Source organism: Coccomyxa subellipsoidea (genome assembly GCF_000258705.1).
Source record: "Coccomyxa subellipsoidea C-169, whole genome shotgun sequence".
Lineage (NCBI taxonomy): Eukaryota > Viridiplantae > Chlorophyta > Trebouxiophyceae > Coccomyxaceae > Coccomyxa > Coccomyxa subellipsoidea.
The window spans coordinates 2,157,941-2,170,638 of NW_005178037.1; the positions used below are offsets into that span (position 1 = coordinate 2,157,941).

At 52.7% G+C, this 12,698-nt stretch overlaps 3 protein-coding genes across 3 annotated transcripts; 1 reads left to right on the plus strand and 2 right to left on the minus strand.

Annotated features, from left to right (window-relative positions):
• Positions 1-277: 277 nt before the first annotated feature.
• Positions 278-2,024, plus strand: COCSUDRAFT_15040 (Qb-snare protein, Gos1/GS28-family; the record flags this gene model as incomplete). The annotated part of the gene is made up of 7 exons (XM_005648769.1): positions 278-397; positions 630-743; positions 842-991; positions 1,148-1,248; positions 1,365-1,419; positions 1,575-1,730; positions 1,953-2,024. The coding sequence occupies 7 exons, from the start codon at positions 278-280 to the stop codon at positions 2,022-2,024; spliced, it is 768 nt and encodes a 255-aa protein (XP_005648826.1).
• A 655-nt stretch (positions 2,025-2,679) lies between these two features.
• COCSUDRAFT_41538 (hypothetical protein) lies at positions 2,680-3,618 on the minus strand (the record flags this gene model as incomplete). Its single annotated transcript, XM_005648770.1, has 1 exon — positions 2,680-3,618. The coding sequence occupies one exon, from the start codon at positions 3,616-3,618 to the stop codon at positions 2,680-2,682; it is 939 nt and encodes a 312-aa protein (XP_005648827.1).
• Positions 3,619-6,194: 2,576 nt separating this feature from the next.
• COCSUDRAFT_62789 (alpha/beta-hydrolase) lies at positions 6,195-12,363 on the minus strand (the record flags this gene model as incomplete). The annotated part of the gene is made up of 15 exons (XM_005648771.1): positions 6,195-6,415; positions 6,616-6,760; positions 7,097-7,286; positions 7,489-7,599; positions 7,778-7,949; positions 8,374-8,520; positions 8,843-8,990; positions 9,310-9,450; positions 9,655-9,759; positions 10,032-10,679; positions 10,864-10,990; positions 11,179-11,344; positions 11,604-11,808; positions 11,927-11,994; positions 12,141-12,363. 15 exons carry the CDS (start codon positions 12,361-12,363, stop codon positions 6,195-6,197), a joined length of 2,817 nt encoding a protein of 938 aa, XP_005648828.1.
• Positions 12,364-12,698: the final 335 nt, after the last annotated feature.

The window sequence follows — 12,698 nt, forward strand, 5'->3', positions numbered from 1 at the left end:
TTGGTTGACCCAAACCTTGACCTCAATGTACCCATTTGATGTTCACGAATCATAATGCCATTTCTTCTCTAGACCTCTGTGTTGATTATTTTGCGGATAGTACAGATCGTTGTTAGAAAGAACTGTATTAGGGAACGCAGCGGGAACGTCTCGATAGAACCAGCATTCCAATCAGACTCTTGTACTGTTTATGGAACCAGAACAACCTCCTCTGGGGCGCAATTTCGCAATGGCATACGCACGAAGGTAAGTGAAAAGTAAGGTGAGCGATGCGCGGATGCAGCAATGTGAAATATCTCAGCTAAAGACATTTTTTCCTTGTGTTTGCAGCACATCTGTGGGCAGCAAGGCGTCCAGTCCTGTGCAGACGAGAGCATGGGAAGATTGCAGGAGAGAGGTGTGTTCTGCATGTACTATTCCCCGAGCTAACACTGCTGCATGCAAGATTTAGGGTCCAACGTAGTGATTGATGATCATATGTATGAGGGCCTGTCAATCCCTTCCAATCTGCGAGCTGGGTCTTCAATTGATATACTAGAGTCTTCTTAAAAATGTTCTCAATCCTTTTCAAGGCCCCCTGGGCTAAGTGTTGGCCATGAACTGACACCTTGACTATCCCCCTTTTGCAGGCCAGACAGATAGAGAGCGACTTGGAGGCCAAGATCAGCGCGTTTGCCAAATTTTGCTCTGGCTACGAGGGGTCATACAGAAGCAAGGGAGAGACCGGCCTTGCTACTGACCAAGTAAGTCCTCTTAATCTTTGGGGCTCGATCTACACTGTGTTGCCGGAACACCTACCTGTTGGATAGTCTTAAGACTGATGGAGATATGTTTCCTGTAGTTGGCACATTCCAAAGCAATAGAGATAGAGGATCTTTTGGGGAGGCTGTCGGATGTGAATGACAGCCTCAGCAGCAGCCTTAGCGGTGCCGCTGACTCCAGGTCACACACGCTGGCTCGCCACAGGGACATCTTGCACGACTACACTCAGGTACACAGAGCACATGTGGGCTGTCAGCATCATGGCAACTCGTCTTGATAACTAAACCAAACGATGCTGTATATTGGCAGCCTGCACAGCCCAACCCAAACCTGTTCACAGGAAGTTCATGTTTTGCCTGAAGGGTTTGGGCTTCTGATGTTGCAGGAGTTCCGACGGCTACAATTAGCTCTGGGTGCTGCCAGAGATAGGGCAGACCTCTTGGCAGGCACCAGCGACAGCTCGCCTCTACAGGTGAGCATCCAGATGTTTCTGTGCCGCAACCAAGCCACAGTCTGTGTTGACACTGCCGCAAAGCCAGATGAAGCAGTGTTTCCTTTTGCAAAACTCCATGATGGCATTCTTTCTGGCTGCAGGCCTCCAGCGCCACAGGGCTGCTCTTGAGAGAGCGGGGAAATCTGCAGAACACCCACTCTGCGGTGCACCTCCCCTCCAACCATTGTCACTGGGCAACCCTGCTGATCGTACATGCCCATTTATTGCCCTGCCATGTCCTCCTTTGCAACGCTGAGAATGATCTTGGATCACACAAGTATTATTGAGGATCAGTAATTGGTGTTGTGATGTGTGCCAGATGGACGACGTGCTGGGTCAGGCGCAAGCTGTGGCGGGTGGTTTGGGAGAGCAACGGCGCATCTTTGACAACGTCGGCCTGAAGCTGGAAAACGTGGTTGCCAGGTTCCCCCTGGTCAGCGGCCTCCTGAGCGCAATTCGAAGAAAAAAAAACAAGGTGAGTGCAAGGACAGTACTCAATACTCTGGCTTTGCACGTGAGGGTCTCTTGGGCAAATCAATCGCTGCACATGCTTGAAATCGGCCCCTCCAGCTGGTGAATTGATCTGCCAAGACAGGAATTTCTTGATTGGGGATTGCTCTTCTGCTCCTATTGTGCATCAGGACAGGAGCATATTGTGAAGGTATTGTGTGACCAACACGGATGTTTCCTGCCGCAGGACACTATCATCCTTTCGGCAGTGGTGATTGCCTGCTCACTGGCCCTACTTCTTTACTGGTGGAACAAGTAATACTGCGGCTTTCTTGGCTAGCTGAAAAACTGTCAGACTCAATGAAATGTGAGGAAGGAGTGTACAAATATGGCATACTGTGCAGCTGAAAGAGTCAACAGCTGTTTTTTAGTGCACACGTGGTGCTTGCAGTCCGCAAGATTGAACTTTGACAATATAGTTGCTCAGCTTATATCTGTAGAGAAGGTTATTGCTCAACATGCGATGCTCGTACCTTTTGAACATTACCAGGCATGCATGACTCATCCAGAATAGGTACTGTAAAACGGTGTTGCCTCGACCTCAGAGGCAGCAGCACGTCAATAATGCCCATCACTGTATACATTACGTGAACAATATCAAAGTATTCAGGGCTGGCCTCTGAATTTGTAATGGTTGTAATCCTGTAGTCAAACTTGCATGCATGGAATGGATAATCAGATCACACAGCAGAGCTCTCAATGTATTGAATTTTAAAGCCGCCTTTGTCAGGCCAAGGTGACCTCATAAGCATCTCTCGGGCACCGGCGTTCTGTCTTTGAGCTCATTTCATGAGGGCTGTCAACTTTCCTGCCGCAAGCTTTCCAACACCTCCAATCCCTCCAAAGCATTGTAATGTTTGCAATACAGTCAACTCATCATCTACTGGCACAGCGCACTCAACCTAAAGACTCTTTCACAGCTCCTGCAGCCTGGCCAGGCGCTCAGAGAAGTCCTGCCACCCCTCCGGCCGGCTCGCCGTCAGCTGCGGCCCGGCAGGCAGCATGTCAAACTGCTCCCCGCGGTTGAACAGATCCTTCCCAGTCTTTATGCACTCGGCAATGTGCTCCGCCCCCTTGAACTCTGGCAGGTTCAGCTCCTTGTGCGAAAAGCTCTCGATCTTGCGCGCCAGGTCAGCGATGCTCATGTAATAACTCAGATGCCAGCCGGCGTCGTGGCGCAAGTGGTACCGCGAATTTTCAAGCCTGTAATCGTCGAGGGACTTCTTTGCAAGGCCCACGTCGCTGACAGCAAAGGCATGGTACCACTGGTATTGCGCAGTCCAATTGAAATTGTAGTAGGAAAACTCCAGCTCGAAATAGAGCGCGATGTGGGCGTGCTCGTAGCGGAAGGAGCGCAGCTCTTCCACCACTTCCCTCTTGGGGATCTCGTCCACGTCACAGGCCAGCACGACGTATTTCTGCCCCGCGTATTTCCCCTTGATATATCCCTCCGCAAAATTGCGCTGGTAGGTCTCCCGAAACCACACGCTCAGGTCGGTCATCCAGGTATTCTGGGCTTTGCTGTCCAGCCATGCCTGATCAGGCTCGGGGTACTCGTCAATGACTAAAAACTTCAGCTTGGGCAGGTACGGCCTGAAGAGCTCCGCGTCCCGCTCTATGAACAGCTGCGGCTTTTTGAGCCCCGAGAATGTCATGCGGCTCTCCACCACTATTATCTCATCCACGTGGTCATACAGGTACTGCAGCCGCAGCGCCGCGATCATCTCCCCGTTGTAGATGAAGCAGTCCAGGATTTGCACGCCGCTCAATTTGGTGCTGAAGGGAGTGGCTGCGGCTGACTGTGCTGACTCAGCGGACCCCCGGTCCTGCCCCCCTCTCCTGCCCAGGTTCATGTCCTGCAGATGGCATGCCAGAAGTTGGTTTAGTTGGTCACTCTTGCTGGGACCTTTTCAGCATTTCTGATGGAAACACCAGTGGTGAAGGCACGAGACTGACATCCATGCGCCAGGGTCTCCTGGGAAGGGGCAGGCATCTACAGGCTGACATGCGCGACAGTGCAGGAAGGCAGCAGGACTTGTCACGGGCGAGGTGAGAGAGCAGCGATGCGTCACCGTGATGTCATGATATACGTTGGTGGCCAACGACATGAAAGATGTGTCAGGTGACACATTCACGCTCTCTTCCCCGCCAAAGACATGATCACCTACAGTACAGACTTGGGCTGTGCAATGCCGCCGCGAATGCATTTCTTGAAATCCCTCTCTCTTGGGGAGCAGTACAAAGAAAACAAGCAAGCGTGTTACCTGTCTGTATCCTCCAGGACATAAAGACATAGACTACGAACAGCAGCCCTGCTGAGCCATAGGCTGCCCGGCGAAGATATGGCAGCACAGCCATAGAGAATTCTAAATTGGAGAGGTTTCTGGCTGACACCTCTCCAAAATATTTTTCCTGTCTTGCAAATTCCAAGGCAACAAATCAGTCACCGTCCTGGTTACTGTTGCTCTTTGTGCTCTTGGCCATCGCACAAGGTCTTTTGGGAGCTAAGATGCCATCTTTTGTCATTGATGAAGCAACACCCACATGTGGAATGCAAGGGCGCTCTGCTGTTGGTGTTGGCCATCGCACAGGGTATTTTGGGAGCTACAATGCCATCTTTTGTCATTGATGAAGCAGCACCCGCATGTGGAATACTTGCATAGATTTCTATGTGGCGTTGCTCTTCACAGAGCAACTACACCCTTCGATGCCAAACACATCTTGAAATATAAGTTTAGTGATTTTGTTCCTTTTGTCGTAAACTCCCTCAGATTTAATCGAGGTGGATATCAGATCCTAGTATATATTGAAAAGGATGGTTACAGAATGTACTGATCTTGTGAGAAACCTTCACTGAACAAGCGAGCTTCATCGTGCTGACGTCACGAGTAGGTTCGAATTCGAGGGGGGCATGGCAAAATACTGAAGGAGTCTGAAAGATAGGAGTACGGTGAAGTAATGAGTTGTGTCTGCATCTCCTTACTGCAAGCTTTTTGTGTGTGAACAAGCTGATCAGTGCATGTTGAGCGTATACATGTTTGCGTAGCATGATGCCAGCTGCAGCTGCTGCAGTCCATACCATGGCCCATCCGGGATAGCTACCGCGGTACGGCCGTAGCGCTGTAATCACATGACAGCGCTGATCAAAGGGCCATCATGGTCATGAGGACCAGAGCAGCGTCAGATCCACACACCCAGAGCCCTAAATGGCTTACATACGTTGGCTTACAAACAACTTGCAGTTGTGCAAGCTGCTTGGCACTACGTATACGGAGCTACATAGATATATATATATATATATCTCACGAGCGAGCTCAAGATAGCTTGCTGATCAGCGCATCATGACGATTTAGAGTTACCAAAGCAACACACATCTGCAAATATGCAGCGAAGTGCAAATTTAATTCTCTGCCAAACACGTCCTGGAAGGCAAACGCAATTCATTCAAAATTCTATCAACTGTCATTCATTTCTCGAAAATTCAAATCCGGCTAGAGAGGAAATCTCATGTAGGAAAATCCGCTGCGGCTCCCAACGACTGCAGAAACCATCAGCTCAGGCATTCAAGGCATCCACAGGATGCACACAGCAACCAGCCTGTGATGATATGAGCAGATGGCAATGCATCTTGATGCATTGCCTTGCTGCTAAAATTAAAGGCCAAACTCTTGAGTCTGTTCTGTCCGGTGCATCACACTCGCTGCTGCACTACAGCCTAAAGGATTCTCAGCACCCTGTCAATTCCTAATTCTTCAACGCATACAAACTAGCAGCAACTTAAAAGTCAGCAAGCCATGGCGACACTGGACTGTGCACCAACATGTAGACTCTTGGACTGCGCAGACTGTGCCGAAACACCCTCCAATACCTTTCTCAAGCTTCAGCAGATTGCTGCTGTGCTCAACACACAAACAACCTGAAGACCGTCGCTCACGCAACAAAATCTGTCTCTGCCCAGACCGTCTCAATTGCTGATCCTACACTAATGGAGGACTCCAACAATGTCATGTGAAAAAAGGGGCCACCAAGTATATTCGACTATTGAGTAGAAAAGGCCTCATGACGTGGCAGACCAGCTCCATAAAGGCCAGCTTTGGCTTGACCAATTCTCTTGAATTTAGTATCGAGATTTCACCAAAAACCCTTCTGCAGCTTTCGCGCAGGTCAGCCTGCACTGAGCTGCGCAGCGTCTGTCCAGACAGACACTGCTGTCCAACTCTCCCACCGCAACACTTCACTTGCAATCTGTTCTTGCATGCTTTTCCTGCCAAAAGGCCAAGCAAGACCCAATTAACCTTGGGCACGGTGCTCAGTGTCTACACCGCCCCCCGCCAGCCGCGCCGAAGTTGTCAAGATTGCAATCTGCATTACAGCGCAAGCTTAAATGTGCTGCCAGCAGGCAGTGTCAAACGCAAATTTGACGCAGGCATCAGTGCGCGGCCACAGCCGGGGCCAGCATCGGCATGCTTGCAGCGCCGTCGGCTGCGGCCACCTTGTCGCCGCTGGGGCGCCGCTTGAAGCCGTGGCTGAGCCGCGCCAGCAGGGGCTCCTTCTTGGGCTTGTCAACGCCGTTTGCGTGCGGCTCCTCCGCGTTCTCGGCTGCCAGCGGCGGCTGGGCCCCCTCAGGAATCTGCTCCAATGTGGTGCCGCCTACAAGCACGGAGTATAAATAACAACTCTGTCCCAGAATGCCACTATAATAATTTTGAAGGCTGAGCATGGCTTCTGGGAAGATCAAACCAGGCTCTCGACCAAGCAGAAGTTTGCATGGGGGAATGGCAATCCCGGAATGCATGAATAAAGTGTGGCGTTTCACAAGGGACCCTTCGGAATACGGCGGGGCTGCTCACCGTTGGTGAGGTCACTGAGTGACTTGTCGAGGGTCTTGGGCTTGGAGGATGTCATGCGATGGAAGGAGCGCCTGATGATGCCCACTCCTCCGCTGCCCTCGCTGGCCGTGCGCTTCACTCCCCTCTTCTTCCCTTGCTCGTCAACCTGTCCAGAAGGCCACACCCCTCAAAATGCTGTTCACCTACCTCACCAGCAATTACTGGGGAAGCTGCAACACTGCCCAGTCCAATGCCTTTGAAGGGAGTGCCATCACTGCATTCACTGCTAGTACACTTGCAACAGCACTCAGCTTGCAACAGGCATTCTGCAGCAGTGACAGGTGGCTTTTTAACACAGCTGGAAGCTAGTACTCTCGCGACGCGCTGACGCCAAGTGGCTCCTGGCCCTGACCAGCGTTGCGCCACCAAACACCCTGAGTGCCTGGGAAGCTTCATTAGCGAGATTTAACCAATTTCCACTCACTCCTCACAGGGATCGCACCGTGGTCTCTCCATTCTTGTGATGCCGGGGGGAGTCAGACTCGGAGTCATCTGACTCGGTCTCCAGCGTGCGGGTGACACCAAAGCAGCCGACTGATCTTGCTTCAGAAGGGAGCTTGAAGTCCTTGTCATCAAACGCCGGGAGCGCCTCCAAACCCCCAGGCAGGAGGCTGTAGACTCCGGCAGTATACCTGTCCAGAGACAATCACAAGCATCCTCAACAAATGCACTGAAAGATATGTAACAACCAATCACTAACAAAAGCAAGTACTGTACGCAAATAGCTGCTATGAGACAGTGTGAATAGACACAATCATGATACATGCGATATACCGTACATCTTCCTGTTCAAGGCCTGGGGCTAAAGTCAGGGTCCACAGAGAAAGGGCTCACTTGTTGAGGAAATGATGACCAACGACTGGGCGCCATGCCGCGTGCCAGGGGCGGCTCTTGAGGGTTAGGCCGCCCTGCTTCACGTGGATGGAGCTGCCCACATGGTCATACCTGCACCATCAACCCATTGCATCGACTTCAGATCATTATCAGGTATTCCACACTTCATCAATCATCCACCCTTGCTGCACCATTAAAAACCTATTAAGCCGTTCCTACACAGGCTCGGCCTCAACAGCCAGAAGACTTAATCCCAATCAGCGTTATAAGCAGGATGCAGGGTGCAGACCTGAAGCTGGGGGGGATGGATGGGACTGGGTCGCCGCCATAGGTGAGGCGCAGCGAGGTGCCCACCAGGGCGTGGAATGCGCGCTTGAACTTGCGGTTGGCAACACGCGGGCTGCCGAACGTCACGCAGCGGATGTCCGCGTCCGGGTACTCGATCGCGGCCCATGCAGCGCCTGTTCAGGCAAGATATACACTTTTGTCAGCCTCCTGTGACACTTCTGATCCGCTGTAGAAGGTGCACTTGTTAGAAAAGAAAGCACAGGATGGCGAGGTAATCAGCAATTCTCATAAAAGAGATGCTACGGTAACAGCCATGACTGAACTTCCTCAGTGACATTCTGAGTGGGTGAAAGCGGATTGTCAGAACCGCATGGGTCGGTCAGTAAGGGGAATGAGAGCAAGACAATTGATGCAAAAGTGGAGGCAACAAAAGAGGCGAAGTACACCATCTACAGCAAGAAGGCATTCATGCAACGTATAGCCAAAGGAAAATGAGGGAGGTGGTCGCAGCAGCAGCTCAAGCCTACCAGACATTCCCAGCTGAGCTCCTGTTGTGGAGTGGCCCAAATCTGGTGATCAGGATTCTGAAGGGCGCACCGAGGGTGGCGAGGGCGCCTCCGAGGCTGTGGCCGGTGCAGAGAACGCGGTTGGGCTTGCGGCCGCCAGACAGCTCTGCCAGCACCATGCCCATGTGCATGTGCGGCCGCGACTCATCCACCACCGCCGCAAACTGCTGCAGGAAGCCTGCAACACACGCGAGTCGCTGACGAGGGGCGCCTCATGCAGCACACGCCTTCACGCTGATTGCAGATCCTGATGACCGGCAGTGCAGGCACCAACAGCTCCAGGCGGCCCCTCTGCATGTTCTAAGATTGAACAAAATCGCACACAGGAGCCAGTGGGAACAGGTTGTGCCGGCACAGCCTGTCACCAGAGCTGCTTATTCTATAAAACCTGCAGCTTGTTCATGTGTTGAGATGCTATATGGAGAGGCCCCAAGACCATGGCATATATTGTACTTCACTAAGATCGCGCACGACAATTATAAGTTCAAGAAAATCTGCACCTGTATGGGCCTTGGCGCCGGGATAGGCTCGCTGCAGGTAGTCGATGTTGCGGCGCACAAACTTGAGGTCCTGCAGCCCGTCCTTGGTGCTCTCCGTGCCCCTGAAGGAGAACACGGCCGTGCCGCTGTCAATCCACGACACATGCACCTGCACCAACACACCAAAGATGAGGACATCTCTACCCTAACTATATCGGCTTGATCTGTAATGCTCTGAGCATTACAGATCAGAGAAGCAGAATTTGCAAAAGGACGATTAAGGACACTGTATCCACTTGGCACTTGGCCAAATAAGAGGCGTCTCGCTGGCATGTATAAGCTAGTTAATTTAAGTTAACTTTTTTTAAAATTCTTTTTCTAAAAACAGGGCTCTTATGGAGCTTTTGCAAATGGCCATGTTGGAGGTGGTGGCGCTTCGCCCCACCCCTGGCAGTCAACTGCACAGCACTGAAGGAGATATGCCATACCTGCGTGTCGGCGCCATCCTTGTCATCGATGAGGCGTGTCTTGTCGCGGGGCAGGTTCGCCATGCGCGCATAGTTCTCCTCATCCTGGTACGCCGCACCCGCCAACACCACAGCGGCTGAGATCTTGCCAATGGTGAGGACCTGCACAATGTCACCAAATTGTCTCAGGGGCCATCAAAGACAGTTTGTTATATGGCTTTTGGGCAAAAGGCAGGCATTTTTCATATGGCAAGCCCATCATCAAGTGCCAGTCGGGCTCTCTGTGATCAGTTCTGTTGACTGGATGGAAAGTAACAAAAAGAGCGGATCTAGGGACGAGCTCCAGGAAGGCCACACAATAATTACCTTCTGTAGGGTATGCAGCTCGTGCAGGTCCACTGTGAGGTCATCGCGCTCCAGCAGGCTGAATGCACGCATCAGCCACCGCGGCGGCTGCGCCAACCCAATGTCCTGCGGCAACAGAAACTAAGCATGAGACATCTCCATCACTGCCGCTCATCCCAGCAGATTCCTAGTCACTTCTGCGTTTGAGGCAATCTCATGCTTTGAGGGACGACTCTCAGATGATATTGCTTTGATGAGCATCCAAAAGCTCATTGTTGCAGGCACTCGAGTATCCCATAAGGTTGCCTTGATGAGCATCCAAAGCTCAACATTGTATAAATTGGGGTCGGCCCCCTCCTTTTCAGTATGTGCAGCAGCACCAGATACATTTTGCTCACCTGGTTGCCGGTGGCCTCCTGCACGACGGAGCGGAAAAGGCCGGCGGCTTTGGACTGCAGCCGCTGCTCGCGCTGGTCCTCCGTCTCGTCCTCTCGCTTGTCGGGCGCTGGCCCCACGCCCAGCTCGCTGCAGCGCGTGCATGCCTCGTCCAGCCGGGGCTGCTCGTCTGCGCCTCCCTGCGCCGCGGCCGTCGGATGTTTCTGCACGCCCCCGGGACCCCCCGCCACCGCGCCCCCTGGCGGCCTGAACAGGTGATCATGCCGCCCGGCGTCTGCGGGGTTCCCTCCCGATGCCGCCGCCGCAGCCGCCGGCGCAGCGGTCGTTGCTGTGGCGGCTGCTTGACTGACGGAGGCGGGGACTGCAGCTCCTGCCAGCTTCTGCAGGCTCTGCTGCTCGCCGGCCGCCTTTGCCTGGGAGATTGCGGGGATCACGTGCTCGGCAGTGGTGCTGCCCCGCCGCGACACGGGCTCCGGCAGCTCCGGCCCCGTCTCAAGCTTGCACTCGCTGCTGCAGGCCGGGTTATCAGCGCAGCGGCTGTCCTCCATCTTCACGGTCTTGTTCATGGCCGTCTTCAGGGCAGCGCAGTACTTGAGAATGCAATGGTCCTTCATGTCCCGATTCCATGGCGCCGTCCAGTGATCTGCAGCCTGAGATTAAACACAGTAGAGCAAAATTGCCATACATTTGCATCACCATGGAAGAAGCCGAGCATAAATAGTTCAAGCCTTTCTAGAAGTTTATTCCCCCACCGTCTAAAGTAACTAGATATGCACTGTGGGATCTTAGCATCCTTCTGTGCAGAAATAGTGCGAGGAGGAAGGGCAAACGCACCATGTCTGCCTCTTCAGTCAGGTAGATGTTGCCACGGACAGGCACGAACGAGGAGAACAAGCCACCGCCTTTCTGGATCATGGGGTCATTTCCAAAGGACACCCTGTAGCTGTTCCCCACGACCCACCTGGAGTGCACATCGCCGAAATGTCATGCAAGGCAGTATGCAATCATGATGTTGAAACAGGATTTTCTGGAAAATGAATGCCCCACATCCAAGCAAAGCTTTGGACTGATCAGCAAGATGGGGCACACATGCGAGAAGAAATCTAAAGAAAAGATTTGATGAATCATGTTGGCTAAGAGAAAACGCACCGGAAGACCTCTGCAAAGGCGGCGTTGCCAACATTGGGGGCGCCGAAAGTGATGCAGCGCACGTCTGAGGTCGGGCTCTGCAAAGCTGCCCAGCAGGCGGCGATGGTTGCCAGTGAGCCCCCTATGCAGAACCCTGTCAGCAGTATGCGCCGCGGGGTGCGGCCCCCTGCGCCATTCACCAACAGAGAGATATCAGGGTCTCTGCACAGTGTTCCAGAATCGGTTCTGGCAGTGCACTATACTGCACCCTGAAATTAACCATAGCCATGCGCACCCTGTGCGCAGATTCTCTCGGGCAAAGAGGCAGCACAGTTGCTTGCGTGACAGATACACAGTGTGGCAGAGTCAATCGCATCTTTCACTGTGGAGGACAAGCAGCTGCAGGGTCTATGCTCAAATGAAGTATATCTTCGTGAAGTTCCCACCTGTCAGCTCTTTGACGGTCTCTGCCAGCACTTCTGTGCCATCATCACGCCGCTGGAAGCTGTCAAGGATGTCCAAGAAGTCATTGTGCACCTCAGCGTTGGGCGCCACATTCTCCAGGAACGTGGGCATCCGCCGGTGGTCATAGACCGCCGACATCAGCTCTGTGGCGACCTCTACTCGCGGGCTCTGAAAGAAACGGCCCACCTGGCGTCAGCGGTCACAATAGATCTTGTGCAGCGAAACCTGCAGAAAAGGGTGGAAATGCCTGCTGAAACACCTAGGCAGGTGCTCAAGGGCACAGCCAGGGCACAGGAGGACTCACCTTGATTGCCACGACAAGCACCATGCCCTCTTCCTTCCAGCCAATGTGAATTGCTGCATCATGAAGACCTGCACACAGCGCAAACACCATTTGGTACAACACGCAATAAAGCTCTCCAAGAGAGCCAGGCAACCGTTTTCTTGGATCAATGTGCTTCTGTGCTGTTAGAGTGTCCGCGCATGAGTTCGTCCGTAATTTATTGGCAGGAACACACCTGTAATGACCTTGCTCCCGGGCATGAGGTCTCCGTCTTTTTCGGAGTAGCAGGACGCCTTCGCGTACGTAAATGCTTGAACAATCTTAGACAAGATGGGGCAGGTCAAGCTCTCTTCAGCGATGAAGGTGGGCTCCTCTTCCACTTTCGACACGCTCTTGCGCCTTTGATGGCCGTTGCTTTCACGGCGCTGTGTCGCGTCCGGTACCGACTTTTCCTTCATTGTTCAAAAAATTAACTCTGCAGGCGAAGAAGGACACACACTCGCAATCCTAAATTCCTGCCTCAAGGTGGATAATTGGGATACGCGGTACAGTGTTTTTCAAGTGTACGTGTTGCTCGAACGGCTGCGTTCTGCGAAGCTGGACAAGTATCACAAGCCAAGATCGTCGAAACACTGTAGGATTCGAAGAAGGAGTATCCTTGAAGCAACGAGAGGGATGAACAGTTCATGATGAACTGCATGGCAAGGTTGTCGTAATATCGGCACCAATCCCGAGGCGTCCCTATCAGGCATGCATCTTCTCCAACTCAGCGAATGATCCAAACAGAAATTGG